Genomic DNA, 24475 nt, shown 5'->3' with positions numbered 1-24475 from the left:
CACAACCTTACTCACCAGTCGAGGCTTCACAACCTTTCTCACCAGTCAAGGCTTCACAACTTTACTCACCAGTCGAGGCTTCACAACCCTACTCACCAGTCGAGGCATCACAACCTTACACATCAGTCGAGCCTTCACAACCCTAAACACCAGTCGGGGCTTCATAACTTTACTCACCAGTCGAGGCTTCACAACCCTACACACCAGTCGAGGCTTCACAACCTAACACACTAGTCGAGGCTTCACAACATTACACATAATTCGGGGCTTCACAACCTTACACACTAGCCCATCAGGAGAAACTCAAGAAAATGCTTCAGTTATATCCCGTTGAGTTAAAGAATTGTTGAAGAACTGATTGTTGAGGAACTGAATGTTGAGGAACTGATAGTTGAAGAACAAGCTGTTTAATAACTGATTGTTGAAGAACTGATTGTTAAGAACAGATTGTTGAAGAACTGTTTGTTTAAGAACTGATTGTTTAAAAACTAATTGTTGAAAAACTGGTTGTTAAGAACTGATTGTTGAAGAACTGATTGATGAAGAAGTAATTGTCGAAGCTTCACAACCTTACACTCCAGTCAAGGCTTCACAACCTTAGTCACCCGTCGAGGCTTCACAACCTTACTCATCAGTCGAGGCTTCACAACCTTTCTCATCAGTCGAGCCTTCACAACCTTACACACAAATTCGAAGCTCCACAACCTTACTCATCAGTCGAGGCTTCACAACCTTACTCACCAGTCGAGGCTTTACAACCTTACACACAATTCGAGGTTTCACAACCTTACACATCACTCGAGGCTTCACAACCCTATACACCAGTCGAGGCTTCACAACCTTACACACTAGCCCATCATGAGAAACTCAACAAAATGCTTCAGTTATATCATGTTGAGTTGAAGAATTGTTGAAGAACTGATTGTTGAGGAACTGACTGTTGAGGAACTGATAGTTGAAGAACTAATTGTTTAATAACTGATTGTTGAAGAACTGATTGTTAAGAACAGATTGTTGAAGAACTGTTTGTTGAAGAACTGATTGTTTAAAAACTAATTGTTGAAGAACTGGTTGTTAAGAATTGATTGTTGAAGAACTGATTGATGAAGAAGTGATTGTCGAAGCTTCACAACCTTACACTCCAGTCAAGGCTTCACAACCTTACTCACCAGTCGAGGCTTCACAACCTTATTCACCAGTCGAGCCTTCACAATCTTACTCACCAGTCGATGCTTCACAACCTTACTCACCAGTCGATGCTTCACAACCTTACTTACCAATCGAGGCTTCACAACCTTACACACAAGTCAAGGTTTCACAACCTTACACACCAGTCGAGGCTTCACAACCTTACTCACCAGTCGAGGCTTCACAACCTTAATACCCAGTCGAGGCTTCACAACCTTATTCACCAGTCGAGGCTTCACAACTTTACTCACCAGTCGAGGCTTCACAACTTTACTCACCAGTCGAGGCTTCACAACCTTAAACACCAGTCGAGGCTTCACAACCTTTCTCACCTGTCAAGGCTTCACAACCTTACCAGTCGAGGCTTCACAACCTTACTCACCAATCGAGGCTCCACAACCTTACACACCAGTCGTGGCTTCACAACCCTACACACCAGTCGAGGCTTCGAAATCTTACACACCAGTCGAGGCTGCACAACCTTACACACCAGTCAAGGCTTCACAACGTTACACACCAGTCGAGGCTTCACAACCTTACACACAAGTCGAGGCTTCACAATCTTACACACCAGTCAAGGCTTCACAACCTTACACACCAATCGAGGCTTCACAATCTTACATAAAGTCGAAGCTTCACAACCTTACACACCAGTCGAGACTTCACAACTTTTCTCACCAGTCGAGGCTTCACAATCTTACACACCAGTCGAGGCTTCACAACCTTACTCATCAGTCGAGGCTTAACAATGTTACTTAACAGTCGAGGCTTAACAATGTTACTTAACAGTCGAGGCTTCACAACCTTACACACACAAGTCAAGGCTTCACAACCTAACACACCAGTCGAGGCTTCACATCCTTTCTCATTAGTCTAGGCTTCACAACCTTACACACCAGTCAAGGCTTCACAACCCTACACACCAGTCGAGGCTTCACAACTTTTAATTCCAGTCGAGGCTTCACAACCTTACTCACCAGTCGAGGCTTCACAACGTTACTCACCAGTCGAGGCTTCACAACCTTACTCACCAGTCGATGCCTCACAACCTTACTCAGCAGTCGAGGCTTCACAACCTTATTTACCAGTCGCGGCATCACAACCTTACACACAAGTGAAGGCTTCACAACCTTACACACCAGTCGAGGCCTCACAACCTTACTCACCAGTCGAGGCTTCACAACCTTACTAACCAGTCGAGGCTTTACAACCTTACTCACCAGTCGAGGCTTCACAACTTTACTCACCAGTCGAGGCTTCACAACCTTACTCACCAGTCGAGGCTTCACAACCTTACACATCAGTCGAGGCTTCACAACCCTACACACCAGTCGGGGCTTCATAACCTTATTCACCAGTCGAGGCTTCACAACCCTACACACCAGTCGAGGCTTCACAACCTAACACACCAGTCGAGGCTTCACAACCTTACATACAAGACGAGGCTTCACAACCTTACACACTAGCCCATCATGAGAAACTCAACAAAATGCTTCAGTTATATCCCGTTGAGTTGAAGAATTGTTCAAGAAATGATTGTTGAGGAACTGACTGTTGAGGAACTGATAGTTGAAGAACTAATTGTTTAATAACTGATTGTTGACGAAATGATTGTTAAGAACAGATTGTTGAAGAACTGTTTGTTGAAGAACTGATTGTTTAAAAATTAATTGTTGAAAAACTGGTTGTTAAGAATTGATTGTTGAAGAACTGATTGATGAAGAAGTGATTGTCGAAGCTTCACAACCTTACACTCCAGTCAAGGCTTCACAACCTTACTCACCAGTCGAGGATTCACAACCTTACTCACCAGTCGAGCCTTCACAATCTTACTCACCAGTCGATGCTTCCCAACCTTACTCACCAGTCGATGCTTCACAACCTTACTTACCAATCGAGGCTTCACAACCTTACACACAAGTCAAGGTTTCACCACTTTACACACCAGTCGAGGCTTCACAACCTTACTCACCAGTCGAGGCTTCACAACCTTAATCCCCAGTCGAGGCTTCACAACCTTACTCATCAGTCGAGGCTTCACAACTTTACTCACCAGTCGAGGCTTCACAACCTTACTCACCAGTCGAGGTTTCACAACCTTAAACACCAGTCGAGGCTTCACAACCTTTCTCACCAGTCAAGGCTTCAAACCTTACTTACCAGTCGAGGCTTCACAACCTTACTCACCAATCGAGGCTCCACAACCTTACATACCAGTCGAGGCTTCACAACCCTACACACCAGTCGAGGCTTCGAAACCTTACACACCAGTCGAGGCTTCACAACCTTACACACCAGTCAAGGCTTCACAACCTTACACACCAGTCGAGGCTTCACAACCTTACACACAAGTCGAGGCTTCACAATCTTACACACCAGTCGAGGCTTCACAACCTTACACACCAGTCGAGGCTTCACAATCTTACACAAAAGTCGAGGTTTCAAAACCTTACACACCAGTCGATACTTCACAACCTTTCTCACCAGTCGAGGCTTCACAATCTTACACACCAGTCGAGGCTTCACAACCTTACTCATCAGTCGAGGCTTCACAACGTTACTTAACAGTCGAGGCTTCACAACCTTACACACACAAGTCAAGGCTTCACAACCTTACACACCAGTCAAGGCTTCAGAACCCTACACACTAGTCAAGGCTTCACAACTTTTAACACCAGTCGAGGCTTCACAACCTTACTCACCAGTCGAGGCTTCACAACCTTACTCACCAGTCGAGGCTTCACAACCTTACAGACCAGTCGAGGCTTCACAACCTTACACATCAGTCGAAGCTTTACAACCCTGCACACCAGTCGGGGCTTCATAACTTTACTCGCCAGTCGAGGCTTCACAACCCTACACACCAGTCGAGGCTTCACAACCTTTCTCACCAGTCGAGGATTCACAACCTTACACACAAGTCGAAACTCCACAACCTTACTCATCAGTCGAGGCTTCACAACCTTACTCACCAGTTGAGGCTTTACAACCTTACACACAAGTCGAGGCTTCACAACCTTACACATCAGTCGAGGCTTCACAACCGTATACACCAGTCGAGGCTTCATAACCTTACTCACTAGTCGAGGCTTCACAACCCAAGACACCAGTCGAGGTTTCGCAATCTTACACATCAGTCGAGGCTTCACAACCCTACACACCAGACGAGGCTTCAAAACCTTACTCACCAGTGTAGGCTTCACAACCCTACACACCAGTCGAGGTTTCACAACCTTACTCACCAGTCGAGGCTTCACAAATTTACTCACCGGTCGAGATTTCACAACCTTTCTCACCAGTCGATGCTTCACAACTTTACTCAGCAGTCGAGGTTTCACAACCTTACTTACCAGTCGAGGCTTCACAACCTTACTCACAAGTCAAGGCTTCACAACCTTTCACACCAGTCGAGGCTTCACAACTTTACTCACCAGTCGAGGCTTCACAACCTTACTCACCAGTCGAGGCTTCACAACCTTACTCACCAGTCGAGGCTTCACAACCTTTCTCACCAGTCGAGGCTTCACAACTTTACTCACCAGTCGAGGCTTCACAACCCTACTCACCAGTCGAGGCATCACAACCTTACACATCAGTCGAGGCTTCACAACCCTACACACCAGTCGGGGCTTCATAACTTTACTCACCAGTCGAGGCTTCACAACCCTACACACCAGTCGAGGCTTCACAACCTAACACACTAGTCGAGGCTTCACAACATTACACATAATTCGGGGCTTCACAACCTTACACACTAGCCCATCAGGAGAAACTCAACAAAATGCTTCAGTTATATCCCGTTGAGTTAAAGAATTGTTGAAGAACTGATTGTTGAGGAACTGAATGTTGAGGAACTGATAGTTGAAGAACTAGCTGTTTAATAACTGATTGTTGAAGAACTGATTGTTAAGAACAGATTGTTGAAGAACTGTTTGTTTAAGAACTGATTGTTGAAGAACTGATTGATGAAGAAGTAATTGTCGAAGCTTCACAACCTTACACTCCAGTCAAGGCTTCACAACCTTAGTCACCCGTCGAGGCTTCACAACCTTACTCATCAGTCGAGGCTTCACAACCTTTCTCATCAGTCGAGCCTTCACAACCTTACACACAAATTCGAAGCTCCACAACCTTACTCATCAGTCGAGGCTTCACAACCTTACTCACCAGTCGAGGCTTTACAACCTTACACACAATTCGAGGTTTCACAACCTTACACATCACTCGACGCTTCACAACCCTATACACCAGTCGAGGCTTCACAACCTTACACACTAGCCCATCATGAGAAACTCAACAAAATGCTTCAGTTATATCATGTTGAGTTGAAGAATTGTTGAAGAACTGATTGTTGAGGAACTGACTGTTGAGGAACTGATAGTTGAAGAACTAATTGTTTAATAACTGATTGTTGAAGAACTGATTGTTAAGAACAGATTGTTGAAGAACTGTTTGTTGAAGAACTGATTGTTTAAAAACTAATTGTTGAAGAACTGGTTGTTAGGAATTGATTGTTGAAGAACTGATTGATGAAGAAGTGATTGTCGAAGCTTCACAACCTTACACTCCAGTCAAGGCTTCACAACCTTACTCACCAGTCGAGGCTTCACAACCTTATTCACCAGTCGAGCCTTCACAATCTTACTCACCAGTCGATGCTTCACAACCTTACTCACCAGTCGATGCTTCACAACCTTACTTACAAATCGAGGCTTCACAACCTTACACACAAGTCAAGATTTCACAACCTTACACACCAGTCGAGGCTTCACAACCTTACTCACCAGTCGAGGCTTCACAACCTTAATCCCCAGTCGAGGCTTCACAACCTTATTCACCAGTCGAGGCTTCACAACTTTACTCACCAGTCGAGGCTTCACAACTTTACTCACCAGTCGAGGCTTCACAACCTTAAACACCAGTCGAGGCTTCACAACCTTTCTCACCAGTCAAGGCTTCACAACCTTACTTACCAGTCGAGGCTTCACAACCTTACTCACCAATCGAGGCTCCACAACCTTACACACCAGTCGTGGCTTCACAACCCTACACACCAGTCGAGGCTTCGAAATCTTACACACCAGTCGAGGCTGCACAACCTTACACACCAGTCAAGGCTTCACAACGTTACACACCAGTCGAGGCTTCACAACCTTACACACAAGTCGAGGCTTCACAATCTTACACACCAGTCAAGGCTTCACAACCTTACACACCAATCGAGGCTTCACAATCTTACATAAAGTCGAAGCTTCACAACCTTACACACCAGTCGAGACTTCACAACCTTTCTCACCAGTCGAGGCTTCACAATCTTACACACCAGTCGAGGCTTCACAACCTTACTCATCAGTCGAGGCTTAACAATGTTACTTAACAGTCGAGGCTTCACAACCTTACACACACAAGTCAAGGCTTCACAACCTAACACACCAGTCGAGGCTTCACATCCTTTCTCATTAGTCTAGGCTTCACAACCTTACACACCAGTCAAGGCTTCACAACCCTACACACCAGTCGAGGCTTCACAACTTTTAATACCAGTCGAGGCTTCACAACCTTACTCACCAGTCGAGGCTTCACAACGTTACTCACCAGTCGAGGCTTCACAACCTTACTCACCAGTCGATGCCTCACAACCTTACTCAGCAGTCGAGGCTTCACAACCTTATTTACCAGTCGCGGCATCACAACCTTACACACAAGTCAAGGCTTCACAACCTTACACACCAGTCGAGGCTTCACAACGTTACTCACCAGTCGAGGCTTCACAACCTTACTAACCAGTCGAGGCTTTACAACCTTACTCACCAGTCGAGGCTTCACAACCTTACTCACCAGTCGAGGCTTCACAACCTTACACATCAGTCGAGGCTTCACAACCCTACACACCAGTCGGGGCTTCATAACCTTATTCACCAGTCGAGGCTTCACAACCCTACACACCAGTCGAAGCTTCACAACCTAACACACCAGTCGAGGCTTCACAACCTTACATACAAGACGAGGCTTCACAACCTTACACACTAGCCCATCATGAGAAACTCAACAAAATGCTTCAGTTATATCCCGTTGAGTTGAAGAATTGTTGAAGAAATGATTGTTGAGGAACTGACTGTTGAGGAACTGATATTTGAAGAACTAATTGTTTAATAACTGATTGTTGACGAAATGATTGTTAAGAACATATTGTTGAAGAACTGTTTGTTGAAGAACTGATTGTTTAAAAATTAATTGTTGAAAAACTGGTTGTTAAGAATTGATTGTTGAAGAACTGATTGATGAAGAAGTGATTGTCGAAGCTTCACAACCTTACACTCCAGTCAAGGCTTCACAACCTTACTCACCAGTCGAGGATTCACAACCTTACTCACCAGTCGAGCCTTCACAATCTTACTCACCAGTCGATGCTTCACAACCTTACTCACCAGTCGATGCTTCACAACCTTACTTACCAATCGAGGCTTCACAACCTTACACACAAGTCAAGGTTTCACCACTTTACACACCAGTCGAGGCTTCACAACCTTACTCACCAGTCGAGGCTTCACAACCTTAATCCCCAGTCGAGGCTTCATAACCTTACTCATCAGTCGAGGCTTCACAACTTTACTCACCAGTCGAGACTTCACAACCTTACTCACCAGTCGAGGTTTCACAACCTTAAACACCAGTCGAGGCTTCACAACCTTTCTCACCAGTCAAGGCTTCAAACCTTACTTACCAGTCGAGGCTTCACAACCTTACTCACCAATCGAGGCTCCACAACCTTACATACCATTCGAGGCTTCACAACCCTACACACCAGTCGAGGCTTCGAAACCTTACACACCAGTCGAGGCTTCACAACCTTACACACCAATCAAGGCTTCACAACCTTACACACCAGTCGAGGCTTCACAACCTTACACACAAGTCGAGGCTTCACAATCTTACACACCAGTCGAGGCTTCACAACCTTACACACAAGTCGAGGCTTCACAATCTTACACAAAAGTCGAGGTTTCAAAACCTTACACACCAGTCGAGACTTCACAACCTTTCTCACCAGTCGAGGCTTCACAATCTTACACAACAGTCGAGGCTTCACAACCTCACTTATCAGTCGAGGCTTCACAACGTTACTTAACAGTCGAGGCTTCACAACCTTACACACACAAGTCAAGGCTTCACAACCTAACACACCAGTCGAGGCTTCACATCCTTTCTCACCAGTCTAGGCGTCACAACCTTACACACCAGTCAAGGCTTCAGAACCCTACACACCAGTCAAGGCTTCACAACTTTTAACACCAGTCGAGGCTTCACAACCTTACTCACCAGTCGAGGCTTCACAACCTTACTCACCAGTCGAGGCTTCACAACCTTACAGACCAGTCGAGGCTTCACAACCTTACACATCAGTCGAAGCTTTACAACCCTGCACACCAGTCGGGGCTTCATAACTTTACTCGCCAGTCGAGGCTTCACAACCCTACACACCAGTCGAGGCTTCACAACTTTTCTCACCAGTCGAGGCTTCACAACCTTACACACAAGTCGAAACTCCACAACCTTACTCATCAGTCGAGGCTTCACAACCTTACTCACCAGTTGAGGCTTTACAACCTTACACACAAGTCGAGGCTTCACAACCTTACACATCAGCCGAGGCTTCACAACCGTATACACCAGTCGAGGCTTCATAACCTTACTCACTAGTCGAGGCTTCACAACCCAAGACACCAGTCGAGGTTTCGCAATCTTACACATCAGTCGAGGCTTCACAACCCTACACACCAGTCGAGGCTTCAAAACCTTACTCACCAGTGTAGGCTTCACAACCCTACACACCAGTCGAGGTTTCACAACCTTACTCACCAGTCGAGGCTTCACAACTTTACTCACCAGTCGAGACTTCACAACCTTTCTCACCAGTCGATGCTTCACAACTTTACTCAGCAGTCGAGGTTTCACAACCTTACTTACCAGTCGAGGCTTCACAACCTTACACACAAGTCAAGGCATCACAACCTTTCACACCAGTCGAGGCTTCACAACTTTACTCACCAGTCGAGGCTTCACAACCTTACTCACCAGTCGAGGCTTCACAACCTTACTCACCAGTCGAGGCTTCACAACCTTTCTCACCAGTCGAGGCTTCACAACTTTACTCACCAGTCGAGTCTTCACAACCCTACTCACCAGTCGAGGCATCACAACCTTACACATCAGTCGAGGCTTCACAACCCTACACACCAGTCGGGGCTTCATAACTTTACTCACCAGTCGAGGCTTCACAACCCTACACACCAGTCGAGGTTTCACAACCTAACACACTAGTAGAGGCTTCACAACATTACACATAATTCGGGGCTTCACAATCTTACACACTAGCCCATCAGGAGAAACTCAACAAAATGCTTCAGTTATATCCCGTTGAGTTAAAGAATTGTTGAAGAACTGATTGTTGAGGAACTGAATGTTGAGGAACTGATAGTTGAAGAACAAGCTGTTTAATAACTGAATGTTGAAGAACTGATTGTTAAGAACAGATTGTTGAAGAACTGTTTGTTTAAGAACTGATTGTTTAAAAACTAATTGTTGAAAAACTGGTTGTTAAGAACTGATTGTTGAAGAACTGATTGATGAAGAAGTAATTGTCGAAGCTTCACAACCTTACACTCCAGTCAAGGCTTCACAACCTTAGTCACCCGTCGAGGCTTCACAACCTTACTCATCAGTCGAGGCTTCACAACCTTTCTCATCAGTCGAGCCTTCACAACCTTACACACAAATTCGAAGCTCCACAACCTTACTCATCAGTCGAGGCTTCACAACCTTACTCACCAGTCGAGGCTTTACAACCTTACACACAATTCGAGGTTTCACAACCTTACACATCAGTCGAGGCTTCACAACCCTATACACCAGTCGAGGCTTCACAACCTTACACACTAGCCCATCATGAGAAACTCAACAAAATGCTTCAGTTATATCATGTTGAGTTGAAGAATTGTTGAAGAACTGATTGTTGAGGAACTGACTGTTGAGGAACTGATAGTTGAAGAACTAATTGTTTAATAACTGATTGTTGAAGAACTGATTGTTAAGAACAGATTGTTGAAGAACTGTTTGTTGAAGAACTGATTGTTTAAAAACTAATTGTTGAAGAACTGGTTGTTAAGAATTGATTGTTGAAGAACTGATTGATGAAGAAGTGATTGTCGAAGCTTCACAACCTTACACTCCAGTCAAGGCTTCACAACCTTACTCACCAGTCGAGGCTTCACAACCTTATTCACCAGTCGAGCCTTCACAATCTTACTCACCAGTCGATGCTTCACAACCTTACTCACCAGTCGATGCTTCACAACCTTACTTACCAATCGAGGCTTCACAACCTTACACACAAGTCAAGGTTTCACAACCTTACACACCAGTCGAGGCTTCACAACCTTACTCACCAGTCGAGGCTTCACAACCTTAATCCCCAGTCGAGGCTTCACAACCTTATTCACCAGTCGAGGCTTCACAACTTTACTCACCAGTCGAGGCTTCACAACTTTACACACCAATCGAGGCTTCACAATCTTACATAAAGTCGAAGCTTCACAACCTTACACACCAGTCGAGACTTCACAACCTTTCTCACCAGTCGAGGCTTCACAATCTTACACACCAGTCGAGGCTTCACAACCTTACTCATCAGTCGAGGCTTAACAACGTTACTTAACAGTCGAGGCTTCACAACCTTACACACACAAGTCAAGGCTTCACAACCTTACTCACCAGTCGAGGCTTCACAACTTTACTCACCAGTCGAGACTTCACAACCTTTCTCACCAGTCGATGCTTCACAACTTTACTCAGCAGTCGAGGTTTCACAACCTTACTTACCAGTCGAGGCTTCACAACCTTACACACAAGTCAAGGCTTCACAACCTTTCACACCAGTCGAGGCTTCACAACTTTACTCACCAGTCGAGGCTTCACAACCTTACTCACCAGTCGAGGCTTCACAACCTTACTCACCAGTCGAGGCTTCACAACCTTTCTCACCAGTCGAGGCTTCACAACTTTACTCACCAGTCGAGTCTTCACAACCCTACTCACCAGTCGAGGCATCACAACCTTACACATCAGTCGAGGCTTCACAACCCTACACACCAGTCGGGGCTTCATAACTTTACTCACCAGTCGAGGCTTCACAACCCTACACACCAGTCGAGGTTTCACAACCTAACACACTAGTAGAGGCTTCACAACATTACACATAATTCGGGGCTTCACAATCTTACACACTAGCCCATCAGGAGAAACTCAACAAAATGCTTCAGTTATATCCCGTTGAGTTAAAGAATTGTTGAAGAACTGATTGTTGAGGAACTGAATGTTGAGGAACTGATAGTTGAAGAACAAGCTGTTTAATAACTGAATGTTGAAGAACTGATTGTTAAGAACAGATTGTTGAAGAACTGTTTGTTTAAGAACTGATTGTTTAAAAACTAATTGTTGAAAAACTGGTTGTTAAGAACTGATTGTTGAAGAACTGATTGATGAAGAAGTAATTGTCGAAGCTTCACAACCTTACACTCCAGTCAAGGCTTCACAACCTTCGTCACCCGTCGAGGCTTCACAACCTTACTCATCAGTCGAGGCTTCACAACCTTTCTCATCAGTCGAGCCTTCACAACCTTACACACAAATTCGAAGCTCCACAACCTTACTCATCAGTCGAGGCTTCACAACCTTACTCACCAGTCGAGGCTTTACAACCTTACACACAATTCGAGGTTTCACAACCTTACACATCAGTCGAGGCTTCACAACCCTATACACCAGTCGAGGCTTCACAACCTTACACACTAGCCCATCATGAGAAACTCAACAAAATGCTTCAGTTATATCATGTTGAGTTGAAGAATTGTTGAAGAACTGATTGTTGAGGAACTGACTGTTGAGGAACTGATAGTTGAAGAACTAATTGTTTAATAACTGATTGTTGAAGAACTGATTGTTAAGAACAGATTGTTGAAGAACTGTTTGTTGAAGAACTGATTGTTTAAAAACTAATTGTTGAAGAACTGGTTGTTAAGAATTGATTGTTGAAGAACTGATTGATGAAGAAGTGATTGTCGAAGCTTCACAACCTTACACTCCAGTCAAGGCTTCACAACCTTACTCACCAGTCGAGGCTTCACAACCTTATTCACCAGTCGAGCCTTCACAATCTTACTCACCAGTCGATGCTTCACAACCTTACTCACCAGTCGATGCTTCACAACCTTACTTACCAATCGAGGCTTCACAACCTTACACACAAGTCAAGGTTTCACAACCTTACACACCAGTCGAGGCTTCACAACCTTACTCACCAGTCGAGGCTTCACAACCTTAATCCCCAGTCGAGGCTTCACAACCTTATTCACCAGTCGAGGCTTCACAACTTTACTCACCAGTCGAGGCTTCACAACTTTACTCACCAGTCGAGGCTTCACAATCTTACATAAAGTCGAAGCTTCACAACCTTACACACCAGTCGAGACTTCACAACCTTTCTCACCAGTCGAGGCTTCACAATCTTACACACCAGTCGAGGCTTCACAACCTTACTCATCAGTCGAGGCTTAACAACGTTACTTAACAGTCGAGGCTTCACAACCTTACACACACAAGTCAAGGCTTCACAACCTTACTCACCAGTCGAGGCTTCACAACTTTACTCACCAGTCGAGACTTCACAACCTTTCTCACCAGTCGATGCTTCACAACTTTACTCAGCAGTCGAGGTTTCACAACCTTACTTACCAGTCGAGGCTTCACAACCTTACACACAAGTCAAGGCTTCACAACCTTTCACACCAGTCGAGGCTTCACAACTTTACTCACCAGTCGAGGCTTCACAACCTTACTCACCAGTCGAGGCTTCACAACCTTACTCACCAGTCGAGGCTTCACAACCTTTCTCACCAGTCGAGGCTTCACAACTTTACTCACCAGTCGAGTCTTCACAACCCTACTCACCAGTCGAGGCATCACAACCTTACACATCAGTCGAGGCTTCACAACCCTACACACCAGTCGGGGCTTCATAACTTTACTCACCAGTCGAGGCTTCACAACCCTACACACCAGTCGAGGTTTCACAACCTAACACACTAGTAGAGGCTTCACAACATTACACATAATTCGGGGCTTCACAATCTTACACACTAGCCCATCAGGAGAAACTCAACAAAATGCTTCAGTTATATCCCGTTGAGTTAAAGAATTGTTGAAGAACTGATTGTTGAGGAACTGAATGTTGAGGAACTGATAGTTGAAGAACAAGCTGTTTAATAACTGAATGTTGAAGAACTGATTGTTAAGAACAGATTGTTGAAGAACTGTTTGTTTAAGAACTGATTGTTTAAAAACTAATTGTTGAAAAACTGGTTGTTAAGAACTGATTGTTGAAGAACTGATTGATGAAGAAGTAATTGTCGAAGCTTCACAACCTTACACTCCAGTCAAGGCTTCACAACCTTAGTCACCCGTCGAGGCTTCACAACCTTACTCATCAGTCGAGGCTTCACAACCTTTCTCATCAGTCGAGCCTTCACAACCTTACACACAAATTCGAAGCTCCACAACCTTACTCATCAGTCGAGGCTTCACAACCTTACTCACCAGTCGAGGCTTTACAACCTTACACACAATTCGAGGTTTCACAACCTTACACATCAGTCGAGGCTTCACAACCCTATACACCAGTCGAGGCTTCACAACCTTACACACTAGCCCATCATGAGAAACTCAACAAAATGCTTCAGTTATATCATGTTGAGTTGAAGAATTGTTGAAGAACTGATTGTTGAGGAACTGACTGTTGAGGAACTGATAGTTGAAGAACTAATTGTTTAATAACTGATTGTTGAAGAACTGATTGTTAAGAACAGATTGTTGAAGAACTGTTTGTTGAAGAACTGATTGTTTAAAAACTAATTGTTGAAGAACTGGTTGTTAAGAATTGATTGTTGAAGAACTGATTGATGAAGAAGTGATTGTCGAAGCTTCACAACCTTACACTCCAGTCAAGGCTTCACAACCTTACTCACCAGTCGAGGCTTCACAACCTTATTCACCAGTCGAGCCTTCACAATCTTACTCACCAGTCGATGCTTCACAACCTTACTCACCAGTCGATGCTTCACAACCTTACTTACCAATCGAGGCTTCACAACCTTACACACAAGTCAAGGTTTCACAACCTTACACACCAGTCGAGGCTTCACAACCTTACTCACCAGTCGAGGCTTCACAACCTTAATCCCCAGTCGAGGCTTCACAACCTTATTCACCAGTCGAGGCTTCACAACTTTACTCACCAGTCGAGGCTTCACAACTTTACTCACCAGTCGAGGCTTCACAACCTTAAACACCAGTCGAGGCTTCACAACCTTTCTCACCAGTCAAGGCTTCACAACCTTACTTACCAGTCGAGGCTTCACAACCTTACTCACCAATCGAGGCTCCACAACCTTACACACCAGTCGTGGCTTCACAACCCTACACACCAGTCGAGGCTTCGAAATCTTACACACCAGTCGAGGCTGCACAACCTTACACACCAGTCAAGGCTTCACAACGTTACACACCAGTCGAGGCTTCACAACCTTACACACAAGTCGAGGCTTCACAATCTTACACACCAGTCAAGGCTTCACAACCTTACACACCAATCGAGGCTTCACAATCTTACATAAAGTCGAAGCTTCACAACCTTACACACCAGTCGAGACTTCACAACCTTTCTCACCAGTCGAGGCTTCACAATCTTACACACCAGTCGAGGCTTCACAACCTTACTCATCAGTCGAGGCTTAACAATGTTACTTAACAGTCGAGGCTTCACAACCTTACACACACAAGTCAAGGCTTCACAACCTAACACACCAGTCGAGGCTTCACATCCTTTCTCATTAGTCTAGGCTTCACAACCTTACACACCAGTCAAGGCTTCACAACCCTACACACCAGTCGAGGCTTCACAACTTTTAATACCAGTCGAGGCTTCACAACCTTACTCACCAGTCGAGGATTCACAACGTTACTCACCAGTCGAGGCTTCACAACCTTACTCACCAGTCGATGCCTCACAACCTTACTCAGCAGTCGAGGCTTCACAACCTTATTTACCAGTCGCGGCATCACAACCTTACACACAAGTCAAGGCTTCACAACCTTACACACCAGTCGAGGCTTCACAACGTTACTCACCAGTCGAGGCTTCACAACCTTACTAACCAGTCGAGGCTTTACAACCTTACTCACCAGTCGAGGCTTCACAACTTTACTCACCAGTCGAGGCTTCACAACCTTACTCACCAGTCGAGGCTTCACAACCTTACACATCAGTCGAGGCTTCACAACCCTACACACCAGTCGGGGCTTCATAACCTTATTCACCAGTCGAGGCTTCACAACCCTACACACCAGTCGAGGCTTCACAACCTAACAAACCAGTCGAGGCTTCACAACCTTACATACAAGACGAGGCTTCACAACCTTACACACTAGCCCATCATGAGAAACTCAACAAAATGCTTCAGTTATATCCCGTTGAGTTGAAGAATTGTTGAAGAAATGATTGTTGAGGAACTGACTGTTGAGGAACTGATATTTGAAGAACTAATTGTTTAATAACTGATTGTTAACGAAATGATTGTTAAGAACATATTGTTGAAGAACTGTTTGTTGAAGAACTGATTGTTTAAAAATTAATTGTTGAAAAACTGGTTGTTAAGAATTGATTGTTGAAGAACTGATTGATGACGAAGTGATTGTCGAAGCTTCACAACCTTACACTCCAGTCAAGGCTTCACAACCTTACTCACCAGTCGAGGATTCACAACCTTACTCACCAGTCGAGCCTTCACAATCTTACTCACCAGTCGATGCTTCACAACCTTACTCACCAGTCGATGCTTCACAACCTTACTTACCAATCGAGGCTTCACAACCTTACACACAAGTCAAGGTTTCACCACTTTACACACCAGTCGAGGCTTCACAACCTTACTCACCAGTCGAGGCTTCACAACCTTAATCCCCAGTCGAGGCTTCACAACCTTACTCATCAGTCGAGGCTTCACAACTTTACTCACCAGTCGAGGCTTCACAACCTTACTCACCAGTCGAGGTTTCACAAACTTAAACACCAGTCGAGGCTTCACAACCTTTCTCACCAGTCAAGGCTTCAAACCTTACTTACCAGTCGAGGCTTCACAACCTTACTCACCAATCGAGGCTCCACAACCTTACATACCATTCGAGGCTTCACAACCCTACACACCAGTCGAGGCTTCGAAACCTTACACACCAGTCGAGGCTTCACAACCTTACACACCAATCAAGGCTTCACAACCTTACACACCAGTCGAGGCTTCACAACCTTACACACAAGTCGAGGCTTCACAATATTACACACCAGTCGAGGCTTCACAACCTTACACACCAGTCGAGGCTTCACAATCTTACACAAAAGTCGAGGTTTCAAAACCTTACACACCAGTCGAGACTTCACAACCTTTCTCACCAGTCGAGGCTTCACAATCTTACACAACAGTCGAGGCTTCACAACCTTACTCATCAGTCGAGGCTTCACAACGTTACTTAACAGTCGAGGCTTCACAACCTTACACACACAAGTCAAGGCTTCACAACCTAACACACCAGTCGAGGCTTCACATCCTTTCTCACCAGTCTAGGCGTCACAACCTTACACACCAGTCAAGGCTTCAGAACCCTACACACCAGTCAAGGCTTCACAACTTTTAACAGCAGTCGAGGCTTCACAACCTTACTCACCAGTCGAGGCTTCACAACCTTACTCACCAGTCGAGGCTTCACAACCTTACAGACCAGTCGAGGCTTCACAACCTTACACATCAGTCGAAGCTTTACAACCCTGCACACCAGTCGGGGCTTCATAACTTTACTCGCCAGTCGAGTCTTCACAACCCTACACACCAGTCGAGGCTTCACAACCTTTCTCACCAGTCGAGGCTTCACAACCTTACACACAAGTCGAAACTCCACAACCTTACTCATCAGTCGAGGCTTCACAACCTTACTCACCAGTTGAGGCTTTACAACCTTACACACAAGTCGAGGCTTCACAACCTTACACATCAGTCGAGGCTTCACAACCGTATACACCAGTCGAGGCTTCATAACCTTACTCACTAGTCGAGGCTTCACAACCCAAGACACCAGTCGAGGTTTCGCAATCTTACACATCAGTCGAGGCTTCACAACCCTACACACCAGTCGAGGCTTCAAAACCTTACTCACCAGTGTAGGCTTCACAACCCTACACACCAGTCGAGGTTTCACAACCTTACTCACCAGTCGAGGCTTCACAAATTTACTCACCAGTCGAGATTTCACAACCTTTCTCACCAGTCGATGCTTCACAACTTTACTCAGCAGTCGAGGTTTCAAACCTTACTTACCAGTCGAGGCTTCACAACCTTACATACAAGTGAAGGCTTCACAACCTTTCACACCAGTCGAGGCTTCACAACTTTACTCACCAGTCGAGGCTTCACAACCTTACTCACCAGTCGAGGCTTCACAACCTTACTCACCAGTCGAGGCTTCACAACCTTTCTCACCAGTCAAGGCTTCACAACTTTACTCACCAGTCGAGGCTTCACAACCCTACTCACCAGTCGAGGCATCACAACCTTACACATCAGTCGAGCCTTCACAACCCTACACACCAGTCGGGGCTTCATAACTTTACTCACCAGTCGAGGCTTCACAACCCTACACACCAGTCGAGGCTTCACAACCTAACACACTAGTCGAGGCTTCACAACATTACACATAATTCGGGGCTTCACAACCTTACACACTAGCCCATCAGGAGAAACTCAAGAAAATGCTTCAGTTATATCCCGTTGAGTTAAAGAATTGTTGAAGAACTGATTGTTGAGGAACTGAATGTTGAGGAACTGATAGTTGAAGAACAAGCTGTTTAATAACTGATTGTTGAAGAACTGATTGTTAAGAACAGATTGTTGAAGAACTGTTTGTTTAAGAACTGATTGTTTAAAAACTAATTGTTGAAAAACTGGTTGTTAAGAACTGATTGTTGAAGAACTGATTGATGAAGAAGTAATTGTCGAAGCTTCACAACCTTACACTCCAGTCAAGGCTTCACAACCTTAGTCACCCGTCGAGGCTTCACAACCTTACTCATCAGTCGAGGCTTCACAACCTTTCTCATCAGTCGAGCCTTCACAACCTTACACACAAATTCGAAGCTCCACAACCTTACTCATCAGTCGAGGCTTCACAACCTTACTCACCAGTCGAGGCTTTACAACCTTACACACAATTCGAGGTTTCACAACCTTACACATCACTCGAGGCTTCACAACCCTATACACCAGTCGAGGCTTCACAACCTTACACACTAGCCCATCATGAGAAACTCAACAAAATGCTTCAGTTATATCATGTTGAGTTGAAGAATTGTTGAAGAACTGATTGTTGAGGAACTGACTGTTGAGGAACTGATAGTTGAAGAACTAATTGTTTAATAACTGATTGTTGAAGAACTGATTGTTAAGAACAGATTGTTGAAGAACTGTTTGTTGAAGAACTGATTGTTTAAAAACTAATTGTTGAAGAACTGGTTGTTAAGAATTGATTGTTGAAGAACTGATTGATGAAGAAGTGATTGTCGAAGCTTCACAACCTTACACTCCAGTCAAGGCTTCACAACCTTACTCACCAGTCGAGGCTTCACAACCTTATTCACCAGTCGAGCCTTCACAATCTTACTCACCAGTCGATGCTTCACAACCTTACTCACCAGTCGATGCTTCACAACCTTACTTACCAATCGAGGCTTCACAACCTTACACACAAGTCAAGGTTTCACAACCTTACACACCAGTCGAGGCTTCACAACCTTACTCACCAGTCGAGGCTTCACAACCTTAATACCCAGTCGAGGCTTCACAACCTTATTCACCAGTCGAGGCTTCACAACTTTACTCACCAGTCGAGGCTTCACAACTTTACTCACCAGTCGAGGCTTCACAACCTTAAACACCAGTCGAGGCTTCACAACCTTTCTCACCTGTCAAGGCTTCACAACCTTACCAGTCGAGGCTTCACAACCTTACTCACCAATCGAGGCTCCACAACCTTACACACCAGTCGTGGCTTCACAACCCTACACACCAGTCGAGGCTTCGAAATCTTACACACCAGTCGAGGCTGCACAACCTTACACACCAGTCAAGGCTTCACAACGTTACACACCAGTCGAGGCTTCACAACCTTACACACAAGTCGAGGCTTCACAATCTTACACACCAGTCAAGGCTTCACAACCTTACACACCAATCGAGGCTTCACAATCTTACATAAAGTCGAAGCTTCACAACCTTACACACCAGTCGAGACTTCACAACTTTTCTCACCAGTCGAGGCTTCACAATCTTACACACCAGTCGAGGCTTCACAACCTTACTCATCAGTCGAGGCTTAACAATGTTACTTAACAGTCGAGGCTTAACAATGTTACTTAACAGTCGAGGCTTCACAACCTTACACACACAAGTCAAGGCTTCACAACCTAACACACCAGTCGAGGCTTCACATCCTTTCTCATTAGTCTAGGCTTCACAACCTTACACACCAGTCAAGGCTTCACAACCCTACACACCAGTCGAGGCTTCACAACTTTTAATTCCAGTCGAGGCTTCACAACCTTACTCACCAGTCGAGGCTTCACAACGTTACTCACCAGTCGAGGCTTCACAACCTTACTCACCAGTCGATGCCTCACAACCTTACTCAGCAGTCGAGGCTTCACAACCTTATTTACCAGTCGCGGCATCACAACCTTACACACAAGTGAAGGCTTCACAACCTTACACACCAGTCGAGGCCTCACAACCTTACTCACCAGTCGAGGCTTCACAACCTTACTAACCAGTCGAGGCTTTACAACCTTACTCACCAGTCGAGGCTTCACAACTTTACTCACCAGTCGAGGCTTCACAACCTTACTCACCAGTCGAGGCTTCACAACCTTACACATCAGTCGAGGCTTCACAACCCTACACACCAGTCGGGGCTTCATAACCTTATTCACCAGTCGAGGCTTCACAACCCTACACACCAGTCGAGGCTTCACAACCTAACACACCAGTCGAGGCTTCACAACCTTACATACAAGACGAGGCTTCACAACCTTACACACTAGCCCATCATGAGAAACTCAACAAAATGCTTCAGTTATATCCCGTTGAGTTGAAGAATTGTTCAAGAAATGATTGTTGAGGAACTGACTGTTGAGGAACTGATAGTTGAAGAACTAATTGTTTAATAACTGATTGTTGACGAAATGATTGTTAAGAACAGATTGTTGAAGAACTGTTTGTTGAAGAACTGATTGTTTAAAAATTAATTGTTGAAAAACTGGTTGTTAAGAATTGATTGTTGAAGAACTGATTGATGAAGAAGTGATTGTCGAAGCTTCACAACCTTACACTCCAGTCAAGGCTTCACAACCTTACTCACCAGTCGAGGATTCACAACCTTACTCACCAGTCGAGCCTTCACAATCTTACTCACCAGTCGATGCTTCACAACCTTACTCACCAGTCGATGCTTCACAACCTTACTTACCAATCGAGGCTTCACAACCTTACACACAAGTCAAGGTTTCACCACTTTACACACCAGTCGAGGCTTCACAACCTTACTCACCAGTCGAGGCTTCACAACCTTAATCCCCAGTCGAGGCTTCACAACCTTACTCATCAGTCGAGGCTTCACAACTTTACTCACCAGTCGAGGCTTCACAACCTTACTCACCAGTCGAGGTTTCACAACCTTAAACACCAGTCGAGGCATCACAACCTTTCTCACCAGTCAAGGCTTCAAACCTTACTTACCAGTCGAGGCTTCACAACCTTACTCACCAATCGAGGCTCCACAACCTTACATACCAGTCGAGGCTTCACAACCCTACACACCAGTCGAGGCTTCGAAACCTTACACACCAGTCGAGGCTTCACAACCTTACACACCAGTCAAGGCTTCACAACCTTACACACCAGTCGAGGCTTCACAACCTTACACACAAGTCGAGGCTTCACAATCTTACACACCAGTCGAGGCTTCACAACCTTACACACCAGTCGAGGCTTCACAATCTTACACAAAAGTCGAGGTTTCAAAACCTTACACACCAGTCGATACTTCACAACCTTTCTCACCAGTCGAGGCTTCACAATCTTACACACCAGTCGAGGCTTCACAACCTTACTCATCAGTCGAGGCTTCACAACGTTACTTAACAGTCGAGGCTTCACAACCTTACACACACAAGTCAAGGCTTCACAACCTTACACACCAGTCAAGGCTTCAGAACCCTACACACTAGTCAAGGCTTCACAACTTTTAACACCAGTCGAGGCTTCACAACCTTACTCACCAGTCGAGGCTTCACAACCTTACTCACCAGTCGAGGCTTCACAACCTTACAGACCAGTCGAGGCTTCACAACCTTACACATCAGTCGAAGCTTTACAACCCTGCACACCAGTCGGGGCTTCATAACTTTACTCGCCAGTCGAGGCTTCACAACCCTACACACCAGTCGAGGCTTCACAACCTTTCTCACCAGTCGAGGATTCACAACCTTACACACAAGTCGAAACTCCACAACCTTACTCATCAGTCGAGGCTTCACAACCTTACTCACCAGTTGAGGCTTTACAACCTTACACACAAGTCGAGGCTTCACAACCTTACACATCAGTCGAGGCTTCACAACCGTATACACCAGTCGAGGCTTCATAACCTTACTCACTAGTCGAGGCTTCACAACCCAAGACACCAGTCGAGGTTTCGCAATCTTACACATCAGTCGAGGCTTCACAACCCTACACACCAGACGAGGCTTCAAAACCTTACTCACCAGTGTAGGCTTCACAACCCTACACACCGGTCGAGGTTTCACAACCTTACTCACCAGTCGAGGCTTCACAAATTTACTCACCAGTCGAGATTTCACAACCTTTCTCACCAGTCGATGCTTCACAACTTTACTCAGCAGTCGAGGTTTCACAACCTTACTTACCAGTCGAGGCTTCACAACCTTACACACAAGTCAAGGCTTCACAACCTTTCACACCAGTCGAGGCTTCACAACTTTACTCACCAGTCGAGGCTTCACAACCTTACTCACCAGTCGAGGCTTCACAACCTTACTCACCAGTCGAGGCTTCACAACCTTTCTCACCAGTCGAGGCTTCACAACTTTACTCACCAGTCGAGGCTTCACAACCCTACTCACCAGTCGAGGCATCACAACCTTACACATCAGTCGAGGCTTCACAACCCTACACACCAGTCGGGGCTTCATAACTTTACTCACCAGTCGAGGCTTCACAACCCTACACACCAGTCGAGGCTTCACAACCTAACACACTAGTCGAGGCTTCACAACATTACACATAATTCGGGGCTTCACAACCTTACACACTAGCCCATCAGGAGAAACTCAACAAAATGCTTCAGTTATATCCCGTTGAGTTAAAGAATTGTTGAAGAACTGATTGTTGAGGAACTGAATGTTGAGGAACTGATAGTTGAAGAACTAGCTGTTTAATAACTGATTGTTGAAGAACTGATTGTTAAGAACAGATTGTTGAAGAACTGTTTGTTTAAGAACTGATTGTTGAAGAACTGATTGATGAAGAAGTAATTGTCGAAGCTTCACAACCTTACACTCCAGTCAAGGCTTCACAACCTTAGTCACCCGTCGAGGCTTCACAACCTTACTCATCAGTCGAGGCTTCACAACCTTTCTCATCAGTCGAGCCTTCACAACCTTACACACAAATTCGAAGCTCCACAACCTTACTCATCAGTCGAGGCTTCACAACCTTACTCACCAGTCGAGGCTTTACAACCTTACACACAATTCGAGGTTTCACAACCTTACACATCACTCGAGGCTTCACAACCCTATACACCAGTCGAGGCTTCACAACCTTACACACTAGCCCATCATGAGAAACTCAACAAAATGCTTCAGTTATATCATGTTGAGTTGAAGAATTGTTGAAGAACTGATTGTTGAGGAACTGACTGTTGAGGAACTGATAGTTGAAGAACTACTTGTTTAATAACTGATTGTTGAAGAACTGATTGTTAAGAACAGATTGTTGAAGAACTGTTTGTTGAAGAACTGATTGTTTAAAAACTAATTGTTGAAGAACTGGTTGTTAGGAATTGATTGTTGAAGAACTGATTGATGAAGAAGTGATTGTCGAAGCTTCACAACCTTACACTCCAGTCAAGGCTTCACAACCTTACTCACCAGTCGAGGCTTCACAACCTTATTCACCAGTCGAGCCTTCACAATCTTACTCACCAGTCGATGCTTCACAACCTTACTCACCAGTCGATGCTTCACAACCTTACTTACAAATCGAGGCTTCACAACCTTACACACAAGTCAAGATTTCACAACCTTACACACCAGTCGAGGCTTCACAACCTTACTCACCAGTCGAGGCTTCACAACCTTAATCCCCAGTCGAGGCTTCACAACCTTATTCACCAGTCGAGGCTTCACAACTTTACTCACCAGTCGAGGCTTCACAACTTTACTCACCAGTCGAGGCTTCACAACCTTAAACACCAGTCGAGGCTTCACAACCTTTCTCACCAGTCAAGGCTTCACAACCTTACTTACCAGTCGAGGCTTCACAACCTTACTCACCAATCGAGGCTCCACAACCTTACACACCAGTCGTGGCTTCACAACCCTACACACCAGTCGAGGCTTCGAAATCTTACACACCAGTCGAGGCTGCACAACCTTACACACCAGTCAAGGCTTCACAACGTTACACACCAGTCGAGGCTTCACAACCTTACACACAAGTCGAGGCTTCACAATCTTACACACCAGTCAAGGCTTCACAACCTTACACACCAATCGAGGCTTCACAATCTTACATAAAGTCGAAGCTTCACAACCTTACACACCAGTCGAGACTTCACAACCTTTCTCACCAGTCGAGGCTTCACAATCTTACACACCAGTCGAGGCTTCACAACCTTACTCATCAGTCGAGGCTTAACAATGTTACTTAACAGTCGAGGCTTCACAACCTTACACACACAAGTCAAGGCTTCACAACCTAACACACCAGTCGAGGCTTCACATCCTTTCTCATTAGTCTAGGCTTCACAACCTTACACACCAGTCAAGGCTTCA

The 24475-nt window shown here is 45.2% G+C and overlaps 1 protein-coding gene across 1 annotated transcript in view; it reads right to left on the bottom strand.

Annotated features, from left to right (window-relative positions):
• Positions 1–303: 303 nt before the first annotated feature.
• Positions 304–24475, bottom strand: part of LOC138360102 (DNA-directed RNA polymerase subunit beta''-like) — a 62216-nt gene continuing 38044 nt past the window's right edge. The window contains exons 2-5 of the mRNA XM_069320046.1: positions 13407–13556; positions 11496–11645; positions 9585–9734; positions 304–458 (exon numbers count right to left, since the gene is read on the bottom strand). Of these exons, the coding sequence (XP_069176147.1) occupies positions 304–458; positions 9585–9734; positions 11496–11645; positions 13407–13556 (605 nt within the window). The remainder of the gene's footprint in view (positions 459–9584; positions 9735–11495; positions 11646–13406; positions 13557–24475) is intronic.

This window comes from Procambarus clarkii, chromosome 8 (assembly GCF_040958095.1).
Source record: "Procambarus clarkii isolate CNS0578487 chromosome 8, FALCON_Pclarkii_2.0, whole genome shotgun sequence".
Taxonomy (NCBI): domain Eukaryota; kingdom Metazoa; phylum Arthropoda; class Malacostraca; order Decapoda; family Cambaridae; genus Procambarus; species Procambarus clarkii.
Note: the sequence above shows the minus strand (reverse complement) of the source record. Positions and strands in the feature narration are given on the sequence as shown.